This window comes from Gobius niger, assembly GCF_951799975.1.
Source record: "Gobius niger genome assembly, chromosome: 10".
Taxonomy (NCBI): domain Eukaryota; kingdom Metazoa; phylum Chordata; class Actinopteri; order Gobiiformes; family Gobiidae; genus Gobius; species Gobius niger.
The window spans coordinates 14,249,847-14,262,725 of record NC_136861.1 but is presented as its reverse complement, the minus strand read 5'-3'; the positions used below and the strand labels follow the sequence as shown (position 1 = coordinate 14,262,725).

The following is a 12,879-nucleotide window of genomic DNA, read 5'->3' as shown; positions in this document are numbered from 1 at the left end:
CTTCTTCGTGGGAGTCACAGTGAAGAAGCGAAACATTAGATTTTACTCCACAGCGCCCCTGTCGAGTGTTTTTCGTATGACAGCTTCGTGTTTTAGATTGATAGTTAATCTTTGCCACTTTCCCACTAGAGGTCGCAATTTAATTCAATTAATTGAATTATTTTTTTTTACAGTTAATGATTGGGATAGTATAGTTTGACCTTTTGATGGCCATTTTACGCCTACTCCCATGTCAGCACTGACTGGATTGCATAAAAAGGGACAAAGCTTGACCCATTTATCAGAATTGGTCATTGTTAGTGAACAGGCTGAACAACTAGGTTTTTTTTTTTTTTGCTTCAGTCGTGCAACATGAAACATAAACATGAAACATGGTCCCATCAACCAGTGCTCCTCCTGTGACCAAAACAGTGAAGATGGCGGCCGCGACACAACGATCTTTCACCCAAAAAAAAAAAAAAGAGTGGTGCGCACTGAATGGGTGCTGCTGCCAGATGCTCTCTCATCGAATGCAATTTCTCCATCTGTGAGATCAATAAAGTACCATCTTATCTTATCTCAAAACATACTATAAAATATAACTCAGCTAAATAATAAACTATAAAAACTTAAAATTATAAGACTATAAGGGCATACGAAGATAATATTTAAACTGTGACAAAGACAACAAAATAAATAAATATATGTGTATATATATATATATAAATAAATAATATATACGTATTTATATGTGTGTGTGTGTGTGTGCGTGCGTGCGTGCGTGCGTGCGTGCGCGTGCGTGCGTGCGTGCATGCGTGTGTGTACTGTATGTGTATATATACTTACATATATATCATTATTATTATTTTATTTTTATTTTTACTGTTTATTATATAAACAGTAAAAAATAATTATTATATTTCAATTTTGGGACATGTTTGTGTTGTGTTGTGATTTTTCCATTGTAAAAAAGGTAGCTTATAGATACAAAGAGGTTGGTAACTTACTAATAAATTCACACTGAGAAACAGGGCTTCAGGTATGGCTTTATTCCTGCTGGTTTTTATATACATTTCAGCACAGCACAGACAGACAGACAGACTGACAGGTAAAGAAACACAACGATAAGACTTTACATGAACAGCAAAACAAATACATCTTTGGTGTCAGGTCATTATTGCCTTTTAAGTTTTGCCTTGTGATAGGCTAGATAAAACTATTCCAAGTAGGTTATTAAATAATAATATAATAATATATCAAAACAAGAAACAAAAGTATAACTTATAATGCCCAGATAGGCCAGGCTTAAAAAACAAAAAGTCGAGACCCATGACCTTTATCAGAATAAGCAAAAACCCATAATGATTAACCTGATGATATCAGGCCAATGTTTTTGCTAAAAACGTGAGCTCGTGGCTGAAGCACGTTCGGACTTGGCACCACAGTGATAACTGCCTTGAACTCTGCTACTTTCACCTGAGAATAAGAGATAGGATAACTGTCCTTTATGTTTTTGTTTTTATGTTATTCTGCCACGTGTTTCCGCAGCCGTTCCACCACCTCCTCTGCGCTCACCCATGGCACCGTCACCGCCTTGAACTGTCCGGGCATGGACTCGTGCGTCTCGATGATGAGGCGGTGCATGGGGAAGTCTCTACGCGCAAACGCCACGTCGCGAGGACCCAGAGAGGCAGCGGGGCAGAAGTCGTTGGCCCCATCGCCAACATAGAACACCCTTTGATATGGTCGGCCACGCTCCTGCGTCCGGCGCATGATGTAATCACGCAGGACCACCTGTTTGCACATGTTGACAGGGCAACGCGGGCAGTCGTGTGAGTGGAAGGGGCGCAGCACGAGACGGCCATCCTTGTTGAAGGTGGCGGGGTTGGTGAAGATGCGGTGGAAGAGCGCGCGCGCTCCAGTGCGCCGCAGCCACGACTCAATGAAGAAGGAATTGGCGTCGGACAAGAGGACCACCTCAAAGTCGGTCTGCGGGCGCGTGCGTAGGAACTGGAAGAGCGTGAGCATGCCCGGTGTGGCGGGGATCTTCTCCATCACCGCGCGGATGTCGCTCTCGGTCACACCCTGCTCCGCCAGGTAACCGAGCACGCGCTGCATGTACTCATTATATCGGCCTGGATGGTACGTGTCCTTGAGCCAGGTCGGAAGGAACTGCCCCGGGACCGTCTGCACCACCTGGTCATCGCTGGTCTCGTCCACAATCGTCTCATCAAAGTCAAAGAAGATTAGGAAGCGCTTGTCCGAGGGGATGTGTGGCCCTTGTGAAGTCATGGTGCGCGCGCGTCTGGTGGCTGAAAAAGAGGAGAGGAAACATGAGTGATGCTTATTTCCTCCACGAATTACGCAGGATTGTGCCACAAAAATAGATATCGTCTTCAAGCGCAAAACATGCAGCAGCCTAATGTGAACGAGGGTTTGAATGTGTTTTACATATTGCCTTTGCCATTAGACTCAGGTGACTGCGACAGGAAGACGTCAGCCTCAGGTTCTGAGGTTAGTCTGTAAGTCTGGAAACAAGACGCACAACATAGAATAGGCATTGTGCGTAAAGTTTTAATGGTGCGTAAAGGGTAAATACGCAGTGTGTCCTTCAATTGGGTTTACAATAAGCTAAAGAACCAGCAGCCTACATAATGACATTTACTTCTATTCAGTGGAGGTCTGAGGTATTGGCAACGGGCTGTCGATTATCAGCCACTCACCTGCACCGCAGAACTTGACTCTCTACATCAGCAGTGAAGCAAGTGAGCGCTCTCTTATGAAGCGTCCTACTATTCTATATAGCCATTTGATATTCTTTGTGAAAGAGAAAAAATAGTCACATTTACCCACTGCCTTGGTCCGGTTTCCCAGCGCGCCTCAGCTCGAGTTTCCGAGAGATTTCCGCGGGTGGAAAGAGCGGAGCAGCACTTTTATGTGACAGTAGTCAAGCCCACTGTCGCTGCTGGTGACATGACCGCGCCTACGAGTCCGCCCCTTTAATAACAGCGTACCTACCGTGCGCGCACACGGTGAAGGCAGCAATGAAGGAAAGGCACTGAGAAGTGTTAGTGCAAACTCTTTGGGAACACTCCGCAACATGAAGCTGCTCTTACTGAATAGTTTTTCAGTGCTTACAATGGCGATTGGTTGAAAAGCGTGGACAGCTTTATTTTTTGGAGAGATTACATTAACAAATCCAAACATCAGGCTGACATCTTATTTTGGCTTATGGTTCCAGTTGAAATGAGAGCAAAAAGGTTCAAATGCAGGTTACAAAAGAAGAAGAAAAACAAGTAATGTGTTTGATAAGATGCAGGGATGTGAAGGAGATGAATTGTAGTTTCTTAAAGCACAAGACAAGATAAGAGAGAGTGAATATCAATGTTACTCGTTCTAAAACCAGAAGATCAATTAAAAGCTAACCAGTGACAAAACTGTGATTGACTTTTATCTGAGGGTTTAGTGGCAGATGCACACTTTCACATCTCAAATGGTATGGCCATGGTCCTGTATTGCAAAAAAGAAAGGCAGAACATTATATGGCAGTTTTGGGACATACTGTCATTCTAAACAAAACCCTCATGTTTCCTGTCACGGTGTTATGCTGTGATATCCCTTCCATTCCCTCTGTGAACATGTTTCTTTAAACAGGCATGTGTCTAAATGTTTTCTTTCGGATGGCCTCAAGGGGACATTTGTTATTCTAGGATGGCACTGGTTCATCATGACTTGAATTGTGAATGAAACAGTTACATTTCAGCACTCTTGTATACATTTAATTAACTCCATATCTCCTCATTGATAGTTTAGAGATGTAATATACGGTGGCTGCAGTTATCGCTCTCACAGCAAGAAAGTCCTCAGTTTGATTTCCGGATCTTGCTGTGTGGAGTTTGCATCTCTCCTCGAGTCAGGTGCAAAAGTTGAATACACTAGCCCTGAGATTGAAAGCAAAAAGCAATGAGCCTGTGTTTCCATTTAATAACCACAGCCGGAAACTCCAGGGAAGGGAGTTGATATTGTTCTGCGCAAGACAGGCAGTGGCAATGAAGGCGTACAACAAACACACAGATTAATGAAGCGAGCAGTGCGAGGGTGAGCAGACACGGCTGAAAAACACCAGGCCCCTCTTCCTCTGCTTATCTGCACGCTGACAGATGCTGTGCCTCCCGCTCCTCTCCACCACGGGCGTAATGACTAACAGCTGGGGCGGCAGACTATTTTCAAGCCCAAATGGGAACGGAGATGTGAAAGAGAGAGAGAGAGAGAGAAGAGAAGAGAGAGAGGGTACCTGGCCACCCACTCAACACTGAATCACGACCACCTCTTGCAAAAACCGTCATAGTCGTGCATCCAAGTTCACCTTATGCATAAGATACAGCCTACGTGAGTCATCGGTGCAGTTAAACACGTAACAGCATTGTCTAGTGGCGCGTGGTGGAGATGGTCCTATAGTCATATAGAGGCAAAATTATGGGAGATGCTCATGTCTCTGTATACGGCGACTGACCCCGACTGACTTCAAAACAAGTCTCCTTATGGGCCAGTGGGTCAAGGGAAAGAATACAGCATCCATCAGTAAAAAACAAATCTGTAAAAAAGAATGTATGAAGAATAAACCTGCACATCTGCTTCATGAATCTTGTTTGTACGTAATGAGTTGTCTGCTCTTGCCAGAGGGAAAGGGAATGACAACATTTAAAAGAACCAAATGGCACTACATTTTGGAGGGGATCACACAATTACTATGCTCAGCACCCAAACCCATATTTTAGATTGTAATGGCAAAAATGTTGCTCCATGCAGAACCCATATTGGTTTTGAGCATTCTTTCCCAACTACAACTTAAACATACTAATTCTGGCGTCAAGTTTGCTGCTCCTATACATTGTGGTTAGTATCAATCATCTTCTGTATGAGCAGGGTTGGTGGTAGCAAGCCTAAATACTTTATGTTTAATGCCACAAATGTAAAAAAAAAAAAAAAATCCATCCATCTATTTTCTTCTGCTTTATCCGGGTCGCGGGGGCAGCAGTCTCAGCAGAGATGCCCAGACTTTCCGATCCACGCACACCTCCAGCTGTTCTGGGGGGACCCTGAGGCGACACCAGGCCAGCTCAGAGACATAGTCCCACCAGCGTGTCCTGGATCTTCCACAAGGCGTTGTCCCAATAGGAAATGCCTGGAACACCTCACGCGGGAGGCGACCAGGAGGCATCCGGAACAGATGCTCTAGCCACCTCAGCTGGCTCCTTTCGACGCGAAGGAGCAGCGACTCTACTCCGAGCTCATCCCGGGTAACTGAGCTCCTCACCCGATCTCGAAGGGTGCGCCCAGCCATCCTGCGAAGGAAGCTAATTTTGGCCGTTTGTATTTGTGATCTTGTCCTTTTCGGTCATTACCCAAACCATGACCATCATGAGATTTGTGGAACGTAGATCGATCGGTAAATCGAGAGCTTTGCCCCCCGACTCAGCTCCCTCTTCACCACAACAGTCCGATACAGCGGCCGCATCACTGCTGACGCCACACCGATACGTCTGTCGATCTCACGCTCCATCCCTCACTTGTGAACAAAACCCCGAGATGCTTGAACGCCACTTGAGGCAAGGACTCCCCACCGAACTGAAGAGGGGAAGCACCTTTTTCCAGTGGAGAACCATGGCCTGCAAACCGCCCCAGAGCAGCTGCAAACAGCAGAGATGAGATCCTGAGGCTCCCAAACAGGACACCCTCCAGCCCAGGGTGTCTGGCATGTTTTCTTTTGTAAGATTGTTCATTCAAACAGGAATTAAGGGAAACTTTGACGTTCAAAACCAAATTGGGCAACTTTTGAGCAAAAGATTATGTGAAATTTGAGTCAAAACTGCAGCTGAGTTTGTTTTCGACCAATGTTTTTATACTTTTGACGAATGCACGCAGTTAAAATAGTTGAGCAATGTCATTGAGCAGGTTCTGGGATTTAGAGGAAAGACACGCACATGCACTGTTCTAAACCAGTGTACAGTGAAAAAACAGATCCGCGCAACTGTCTCCAAGGAAACAATGTCTTTCTAAGATATTTAGATTTAATGCCAGTTTGAATCATATTCAATGCTTTTTTTTTTTACCTTTAAGGCCTTATTTTTGGCCTCTTATTCATTTCTTTTAAGGCTTTTCAATGCCCAGCGGAAACCCTGATAGGGAATAGAATCACTATATCGCAATGCATCACACCACAAAAAGGGAAAAAAGGGGATCTATGCTCAAACTGTCACGTGTTGTAAAGCCAAAACATAAACATCATTAATCAACAACAAAAAATCAGTAAATAAACCTGCACATCTGCTTGATGGAAATGTTTGGGTAATGAGTTGTAGCCTATGCTCTTGCCAGAGGGAAAGGGAATGAAAGCATTAAAAATAACCAAATGGCACTACATTTTGGAGATGGTTCACACTACTATGCTCAAAACCCAGCCCCACATTCCATACATAACCTGTTTGTTTAGAGCATGTTCTCCCAGCTACGACCTAAACATGCTAAATTTGGCGTCAAGTTTACTGCTCCAATACCCTGCAGTTACTATCAATCATCTTCTGTAAGCAGGGTTTCTGAAGGGTCAAAACTGCTGCTTTGAGTTTTGTCCTTACGCTCTACTATCCAAATGTTTGCAGATTATGTTCAGCATTTTCAGAACTAACAGAAAACGCATCGAAAATGTGAGTCATCAAGCTTATGTAGAAAAGTAGAATCTGTTTGGCGAGCTATACCTAGAAAGAGTTGGAGATCTCTGCTATAGAAAACACAGTGGGCTATCACTTCACAAAAAGGGGGGGGAAAAGGGAGATCTATGCTGTTGTGGAGCCAAAACAGTGAGGTCAGCTGCTGAGCAAGTCCGTTTATTTTTGACAAATCGCCAAGAACGCAGTGACCTGATAGTTGTAAATACTAAGGCGGCCTGCAGCCCGAGTCTAATGAGACACACTGCACAAGTGGCTTGAACTCGGACACACTGACCCATATCCAGTCTGACCCATTTTCACTTCATCGCTGTTGATATTGCCAATAGATTTTTGTCACAGTGCTATTTTTGAAAAACAAAACAAATAATGATTTGAATTATAACACATTATTTCCAGATATCATCACTGAGAAAAATTAGCAATATGGACAGGATCCAAGCTTTATCAAACCATTTGTATTTCATTTCTTCCTTTTTAATCAGAGCCCAAAGATGATAGTCTCTGGTGTTTGCAAGAGGATCAAGTCATATTTGAAACACTTTGGATTGGGAAAAAAATGATCAAGAGAGGTGCTAAATCATGGGAGTGGATCTTCTTGTGGTCCTCCCTGAGGTTTCTCTTTTCTCACACTAGATTTTCTTTGTGTTTTCTCGCTGCATTTGTATCTACTGATGATGGAGGTTGTATTTGCCTGGACACTAGTTTGTTTGGACAATACATCAGTTATTGTTTTACCACTTTAATGTTTGGTGATGATTGAAATTGCGAGTGAAGCTAGAAAATAGCATAGTGATTGTGTGGACATTTTGCACCTAATTCACCATTTGAAATGATGTAGGGCCCCAAATCTGACATTGAATGAGAGAATGTTGCAGGAGTAAAACACGTGGAAAAGACTTGTTTTGCACATGAACACACAATTGATAAATGACTCCTATATTTATTTAAAAAAATGCCACAAATACCTATTTCAAGGGACACAATCAGATTTATGGACAGTCGTGTGGTCAGGTAATACATTTATGGGTTAATATTGTTGACATTCCAGATACTTTGCTTCTCGGGGGATTAAAGTGATAGTCTGGAAGTCTAAATGTATTACAAATTTCATAAAATGTGCAAAATTGATCACCTGGTCTTGCATTTTGATGTTAAGTAAGTAATGATACATATGTTATTTTTTATAAAGTCCCTCCTTCCCAGATCTCAGCAACTAATCAGAGTCAAGTATCCTCCCGTGTTGACCAATGAGACGAGCTTTTCCTGTGCACCAGCCTGTCAGGACCAATCAGGAGAGGTGAGGGAGGAGCGTGATAGTTTACTTTTGATCATTCTGTTCCTGCTCTCCTCATTTTACAAACAAAGAAGGGCTTATTGGTTAAAGAGGGGTGGAATTTGATAGCTTACTTTCAAATTTCACGCCATCTTTCCTCACTTTGCAAACTTACAGACCATCACTTTAAAGGAACAAGCCGCCGTTTTTACATACTGACACGTTCTTACCTGAGCATAGACGAGTTAATGCGTACCCGTCTGGTCTTTGTGCGTGCCCTCAGTCACACAAAATGACCAAAGATGTTGCTAGCAATTGGCCTCTTCCAGTATATTCCTATGGCTCCAAATGGGGTGAAGTTTGAAGCTACCACGCTCTTCCACCGGCACAAAGACCAGACAGGTACGTATCAACTCGTCTAAGCTCAGGTAAGAACATATCACAGTATGGAAAAACGGTGGCCTGTTCCTTTAAATGCTCAGTAAAAAGTCACGCAAAGATTTGGATATTTGGAATGAAATAAATGGGTGTCTGCAGGTGCTACTTGACTATGCTTTCCTTATACCACGAACAAAATCTAAATAGGTTTCTTCAGTGAAACAATAAATAGGCTAAATGTGTAATACAAGCCATTTCTTTGATGACGGGTTAAAGCTCACATATTTAGAGACCAATCTGGAACAAAAACTGAAAACTGGCAGTGTTGTCAAAACCTATACACTGTGCCCTGTGTGTGTTGTCGGTGCTGAGAGACGAGACTCACACAGAGTTATGATAATAATGGCTACTTGTTTACTTCTCAAAGTTAGCAGTCAGTTATTGTACATTATCAAAAAAAGGCCCACTTGTTTCAATTTCTCCTCCAACTCCTGAAACATACAAAAAAGACAAACTCGGGACATTATAAAGCTGCACAATTTGTACCAGATACAATAATAAAATACTCAATGCTACATTAAAGTGGTTAAAAATACAAAGGGGAAAAAGCATATTGATTTTTTTTTTTAAACATCTTTAAAGAATATACAATGTTATTTTTCTTAACTAGCCAAGGATTTTTAGTAAAAAGTGCATTCTAGAGAACAAAGAAAGGAGGAGTACTGTAGGCATATTGACACAAAAAAAAAAGACCGACAATGTGTATTAGACAGACATGTGGAGGGATTGTTCCGGGAAGCCAAAGCAAAGAGGACATTGTGTACGTTTTAAATTTGCAACGGTCTCAATGTGGACAGAGACATTAGTTCCTTTGTGTAACAATTTGCAACTGCATTTCTGACCGTGGTTGAAATGACAACAATTACAATTACATTTAATCGCAGGGAGGCAGGTGTACACTTAAGTCTTTGTGCGGTTATGGCCTGAAATGTTTGGGCGACATGAATGACGGCCGGTCCATCAATAAAAGTGCTTAGTTCTCCAATGCTGGTTCTTTTAAGATGCTCATGGGGCAATATACATTCGACATTATGCGGGCCTTTATTTAAGTGGACATATTACACAGAATTGAGGCTTAAAACACATTATTTTAGGTGCCTCATCATTGATACTAGAGTTCGACTGATATATCGGGCCGATATTTGGGGGTTTCACAACATCAGGGATCGGCTGATCTAGCGCCAAAAAAAGCCAATATTCTCTGGGACCCAAAATCATAGACAGAGACTTCCCGTTTTCTTGCATTGGAAAGAGCAAAGTCTGGGCTTTAAAACGACTCCCCAGGCCTCAGGGGAACAGAGAAACATCACGATGAAAATTGGTTAGCTACAAGTTTCTCTAAACGTCCGTCAATATAGACATGCTGCACGCCCTTTTGAAGCACAAGACATGGAGAATTCAATTGTTGAGTTAGTTCTAACTCCCAAAATTGTACTTTTGATCGCCGCGCAAAATGCCACGGCTATGATTGAATCACCTAAAGCAGGGGTCTCCAACCTTTTTTATCCGGCGAGCTACTTTTACACAAGAATGTTGGAGAGCTACTTGTGCAAAATGTGACTTAAGTGGACTTCACCCTGGAGAATTAGTTTTTCAAAGAAAATGACTTGAGTTTAGTCCTTATACTTTACAATATTGACCAAACTGCAACTGCAGATTGTGTTCGGCATGTTCAGATCAAACAGAAAATGCATCTAAAATTTGAGTTCTCAAGCATGTAGAGATGTAGAAAGTCTTTGGCGAGCTACTGTTAGCTCCCGAGCTACTGGTTGGAGATCCCTGACCTAAAGTAACAAAGTAAAATCGGCCACTGCTGGAGCAGCCAAGTAGCCTATGTATTATAGAACAGACAATTGGAAAAACTGTCCAAAAACATTGGTCAAAAATATCGGCTAGCATATTGACAACGGCCAATAAAAACATCCCCCAAAAATCGGCATCAGCCTTAGAAAAACCCATATCGGTCGACTTCTAATTAATACTATACATTTTTATGATTTGAAATCATGTCTAGAACACGCTTTTGAGCATAGAACAGGTCCAGTGATGGGTTAATGGTTTTAAAATTGTGGAGGAAAGTTTCCTCATTGAGGCGATAAATCCAGGAAACCCAGATCAGAGCGCTTCAGTGGTAGAAGAGGAGCAAAGAGAACAGGTATAAACCACGTGAATGTAGCAAAATACTACTTGACGAGGGATTATTACATAACGTTTTTAAGCAGGTGTTCGTAATATTTTGCTTGAACAGCGTCCATATTTTGCTATGGTCCCGTCCGCACCATCATCCTCCGAAACTCAGCTTTCTCCTCCTTTCTTCGCCTTGAAAATAAGTCAACTCGAAACGTCACCACTTTCAACCTTTCTCCCCCCTCAAGCAACTGCACTTGGCTCCACAATGCACTGTCAGTCCCTCCCTTCCCTGCGCCTCACCCACGCAGCAGTAAAGTGCAGAGAATACACGCAAATAATAATATAATATATAAAAAAAAAGGCTTTTCAAAATTATATACAAGACAAACTATCTGGCAAAACGTTCGCTAAAGCACAGCAGTGAACCCGGGGGAGCAGATCAAATACCCTCTGACGTGGAAGGGTGATTATAGGGCTTGGATTCAAAATGGGGACAGGCTAAACTATAGTGATTAGCCGATCAAGGCTGAATAGTAATACTGTCGCTGCAATACGGTGGAGTTAAAGTTACCCCATCAAACCTAAAACATGCGCAATAAGCGAATACTCTTTACTCAGCACCTGACAAAGCCTTTAAAGAAGACGGGTCGATGGTGGGGCTGTGCTATTTGGGACAAATATCCAACATTTGTCTGGGCAATTCATTGGAATTTAATCGAAATTGCCGTCAAGACTTTGGTCAATCACAGTAATCGTCATGGGACTTTTAAATCGTCAGGTTTACAGCCGTTTCTTTGGCCTGAGTTTGGACGAGACAATGGAACATTTCTGTGCCTTAAATGAAACTGAAGGAAAGCATTAGGTTTAAGTTTATCAATGCAAGTTCAGGAATCAGCTGCATGTATTTATTATTATTATAAAATCGAGATTGATCAATATTTCCCCGTATGGTCCAGCCCTAATCCAACAGCTACATTTCTGACTTCTATTGCAGTTGTGATGAGATTGCGCTGTCCACAAATAAAATATCTTTTTTCTTTTTATCAATCGTGAACCTGGGAAGAATTGGGATATAGAGAACTTACCTGTATTAGGAAAAATGTTTATGTTCTCTCTTGCTAAAAGTAACAACGGTATAGAGCCTCTAAAAGTGAAAATTCACTTCACTATGTAGCAACATGTCCAGGAGCATTCACATTTGAGAAAAGATGATGAATGGCCATTTCCCTACAGGGAACAATAAAGTGTACTTTACCGCTATCAATCATTCGATATCCCCAAATGTAGCACATCTAATGGAGCACATTGTAGAAAGCAGCTTTTGGTGCACGGGCAAGTTGCGACAAACAGATAAACGCATGCACACGCTCCTCTTCGCTGCCAAAATCTCGGCCAACAGCAACGAATCAAACATTCACGCCATCTGCTGTTACATTAATATTTCATGTAATCTTTGCGAGATCACGCGGTTTCCTTAGCTAGAAAAAAATGTGTTACTGCGTCTTGCCCTACTATTTCCTAAGCTAAGTGTATTATAGCTAGTAACAGCAGCTAAACTAGGAGAACATAACACTATGACTCATCAGCTGTCATTCTGCGTAGGCAACACTTAATGGGTTTAGACGCGCAGTTGCTCGTGTGGATCCGAGGGGGAGTTCGAGATAACAGGGAGTAACATTGTGGAATAAGCCTGTTGTGATGGTGGATAGGGCTGCACAATAGATCACTGATGAACTAATCTTTGTTCTTTACAGTGTTACAAATGAAAATGCGGAAACTTAAAAGGCACACATTTTGGATCAAACTTTTGCCAGCAATACAAAACATGCTCCTAATTACCAGTTAGGTAAGGAAATGCTATTTTTGCTGTGAGTAAAAGAACGTATTTGGACGGATGAGGACCTGACCTATTTAAATCTCGTATTTGGTTGCCTTTAGTCAACATCGCCATGGAGATGAGCTGGAGATGACCCGCACCCAGGAAAGTCTTGTTATTTCTTTTTTTTCCAGGTATTTTTCAACTATAGATACAGACGGAATCTCTGGAATCGCCCATATATGGTCATGTTTAAAAACAGTTGAGGGGGAAAACAATTTGGAGAAAAATCTAAACTTTAATTATTCAACAACTACTTAAACGAATGCTGAATTATGAATATGGTTTTCTACTAAATAAAGATTCAAAGACATGGAGAGGAGCAAAGTGGTTCAACAGCCCATAAATACATAAATAACGGAGAATGCTAACCTGATGCTACATGTTAGCATCGGGCTAATGCTAACGGTTAGCTAGCGCTAGCTACAACTGCCGTTGTTTCACTTCTACTGAAC

At 42.1% G+C, this 12,879-nt stretch overlaps 1 protein-coding gene across 2 annotated transcripts; it reads right to left on the bottom strand.

Moving 5' to 3' along the window:
* Window positions 1–1,061: 1,061 nt before the first annotated feature.
* Window positions 1,062–3,010, bottom strand: phospho1 (phosphoethanolamine/phosphocholine phosphatase 1). Of its 2 annotated transcripts, none has more exons than XM_079565285.1 (2): window positions 2,829–3,010; window positions 1,062–2,291 (listed from the first exon to the last, which is right to left on the bottom strand). In XM_079565285.1, the coding sequence occupies exon 2, from the start codon at window positions 2,269–2,271 to the stop codon at window positions 1,504–1,506; it is 768 nt and encodes a 255-aa protein (XP_079421411.1). In that variant the 5' UTR covers window positions 2,272–2,291; window positions 2,829–3,010; the 3' UTR covers window positions 1,062–1,503. The 2 variants fall into 2 exon arrangements, with proteins under 2 accessions (XP_079421411.1, XP_079421410.1); XM_079565284.1 differs by having other exon boundaries at window positions 1,063–2,291; window positions 2,823–3,009.
* Window positions 3,011–12,879: the final 9,869 nt, after the last annotated feature.